Source organism: Trypanosoma cruzi, genomic scaffold (genome assembly GCF_000209065.1).
Source record: "Trypanosoma cruzi strain CL Brener 1047053516721 genomic scaffold, whole genome shotgun sequence".
Taxonomy (NCBI): Eukaryota; Euglenozoa; class Kinetoplastea; order Trypanosomatida; family Trypanosomatidae; genus Trypanosoma; species Trypanosoma cruzi.
Window position 1 is genome coordinate 214,392 of NW_001849506.1, and position 3,086 is coordinate 217,477.

The window sequence follows — 3,086 nt, forward strand, 5'->3', positions numbered from 1 at the left end:
TCTTGGTGCTGCTCCTCAGGGGCCCGCTGGCACTGGAAAAACGGAGTCTGTAAAAGACCTGGGTAAGGCACTTGCAAGACAAGTGGTTGTGTTTAATTGTTCCGATGGCATCAATTATAAAACCATGTCTCGAATGTTTGCTGGGTTGGCTCAGGCAGGTGCATGGGCGTGCTTTGATGAATTCAACCGTATCGAATTAGAAGTGCTTTCTGTTGTGGCACAGCAGATGCTTGATATCACTACCGCCCTTGCACAAAATCTGGAGCGCATGGACTTCGATGGGCACTCAATTAAACTGAGTAGAAATTTTGGTGTTTTTATCACTATGAATCCTGGTTACGCCGGTCGTACTGAATTACCAGACAACCTAAAGGCATTGTTCCGTCCGATATGTATGATGATTCCTGACTATGCCCTTATTGCGGAAATCATGTTTTACTCGGAAGGTTTTGCCGATGCAAGAACATTGGCTCGAAAGATGGTACAACTCTACAAGTTGAGTTCTGAGCAATTATCAAAGCAGGACCACTACGATTTTGGTATGCGTGCGGTAAAGTCAATTCTTGTCTTGGCCGGCGGTCTAAAGCGACAGTATCCTAACGAAAGTGAAAATATGTTGTTGATTCGGGCCATGCGTGACGCCAATGTACCGAAGTTCCTTCGTGAAGATACTGTTCTTTTCATGGCACTTATCAAAGATCTTTTTCCTACTATCGCGATTGAAGAATCGCAAAACGATTTGCTTCTTCGTTATGTGAAGGAGCAAATGGAAAAAGAGGGTCTACAGGTTATAGATGGTTTGGTAACAAAGGCGGTGCAGCTTTACGATACACTTGTAGTCCGTCACGGTGTGATGCTTGTTGGTCAAACATACAGCGGAAAAACGACTGTTTTGCGCATTGTTCAAGGTGCTTTGACCCAGTTGAAGCTGGATGGTCACGATCCAGAAGGTGCTACACCTCTATTTAACCGTGTACATATTCATTTACTTAATCCCAAATCCGTCACAATGGGTGAGTTGTATGGGCAGGTCAATGAAATTACACGTGAGTGGACGGATGGTATCATTAGTAATATCGCACGAGGTGTTACGCGTGATGCGCAGCACTCCGCCGATCGTCAATGGATCGTTTTTGATGGTCCTGTGGATGCAATCTGGATTGAAAACATGAACACTGTCCTTGATGATAACAAACTACTTTGTTTGTTTAATGGTGAGCGTATTAAACTCCCACCGACGGCGACATTTATGTTTGAAGTTCAAGATTTGGCAGTTGCCTCTCCCGCCACTGTCTCTCGTTGTGGTATGGTTTTTTTGGAACCGTATTACATGGATGGTGGGCGTGGTTGGATTCCAATTGCGAAAACCTTGATAGCACAAAAGGCTGCATTGTTTCCAAAGTTTCGCGCAGAACGCATGACAGAGCTGCTCAATCAATTTCTTCCCATGTCGCTTGATTTTATACGGAAGGAATGCCGTGAGTGGATTGTATCTGTGGATGCCCAGTTGGCTGTTTCATGCATAGAATTACTCACCTCTTTTATACGAACGCTGGATGATGAGAGTCTATTACCAAATGTTTTGCGATCAAAAGACGCCCAAATGAAACCGGATGAAGACGATGATTTATTACCGAAACAAGTGGAAAAAAAAGTGTCCCATGCTGCACCTCCCGTAGGTGAACCGGATGAATTTCGCCCTCCTACCATTACAGATGAGACTGTACCGACCAATGAAGATGCATTGTTTGATATGTATTTTTTAATGTCGTTTGTGTGGTCTGTCGGTGGTAATCTCTCGGAAGAGTCACGTGAGGTTTTTAATCGTTTTGTGAAAAAACGGTTTGTGGAATTGTTGCCGGATAAAATGTCTATGGACGATCACCTCAGTGTCTACGATTACGTGGTGCACAAGCCATCCATGAGGTTTGTTACATGGCGCCATTTGGTACCAAGCTTCTTTTTTAGGTTTGATGTGCCTTACTTTGAACTAATCGTCCCCACAGTGGAGACTGTTAGTGTAACAACATTGCTTGGTGTTCTCGTGGCGAGCTCGCGGCATGTTCTAATAAATGGTGTAACGGGCACCGGAAAATCATTGTCCATGATGAATTTTGTAACAAGTGTATTGCATGGCGACGATCCATCAAGCCACTGGGATTACTTTGCGACCGTTCTGAGTGCACAGAGTCGTGCTCGTGACATTGAAGACCGGCTCGAAGGGAAGTTGCACAAGACACGGAGCAATGCGCTTGGTCCATCGCCTGGAAAAAGAGTCGTTTTTATGATTGATGATCTTAATATGCCGGCTCTTGAAAAATATGGAGCATCACCTCCGTTGGAGTTGTTACGTCAGCTTATCACACAAGGTGGGTTCTATGACAAACGCAAAGCCCCTGCCTCATTTAAGGAGATTCATGATATTGTTTACCTTGCCGCGTGTGGTGTGCCTGGTGGAGGTAGGAATGAGATGACAAAGCGATTGGTTTCAAGATTTCATTTGTTATGCCAGCCAGTATTTAGTGAATACTCAATTCGTCGCATCTTTGGTTGCATTTTACATGGCTTTTTTTCAGCATGGGAAGAACCAGATGTCAAAAACTTGTCAGGAGATTTGGTCAACGCCATTAATCAATGCTACAATCGTATCAGTCGGGAGAAACTTCCCACACCGAAGCGGTCACATTACACCTTCAACTTGCGTGATTTCAGCAAGGTTGTCCAGGGAATTATGCAGGTATCACCGCATAGTGCACCCACACGTGAGATTGTGCTTCGCGCCTTTGTTCATGAGGTCAGTCGCGTCTTTCATGATCGCCTTATCGATGAAAATGACCGTCAGTGGTGGTGGGGAGCGCTGGGCGAGGTGACGAGTAATGTGCTCCAAATGCCATGGGACCCAGAGTTCGAAAATGTTCTCTTTGGAGATTACATGCGGCGGGATCGCGCCATGTATGAGGAAATTGTCATTGGGGATTCCCTTCAAGAGACACTTGGAGAGTACCAGAAAAATTACGCGATTGATTGCAACAAAACAATAGAGTTGGTGTTTTTTAAGGATGCCATCCATCATATTACACGTATGT

General features: G+C 44.8%; 1 protein-coding gene across 1 annotated transcript, besides 3 other annotated features; it reads left to right on the plus strand.

Annotated features, from left to right (window-relative positions):
* Positions 1 to 923: a sequence feature (heterozygous, Esmeraldo-like haplotype).
* Positions 1 to 3,086, plus strand: Tc00.1047053508217.9 (dynein heavy chain, putative; the record flags this gene model as incomplete). The annotated part of the gene is made up of 1 exon (XM_797796.1): positions 1 to 3,086. A coding segment is annotated over one exon (3,086 nt), but the record flags the coding sequence as incomplete, so codon positions are not given.
* Positions 924 to 1,403: a sequence feature (areas not merged during assembly with more than two copies in the genome that could not be assigned to a particular haplotype).
* Positions 1,404 to 3,086: a sequence feature (heterozygous, non-Esmeraldo-like haplotype).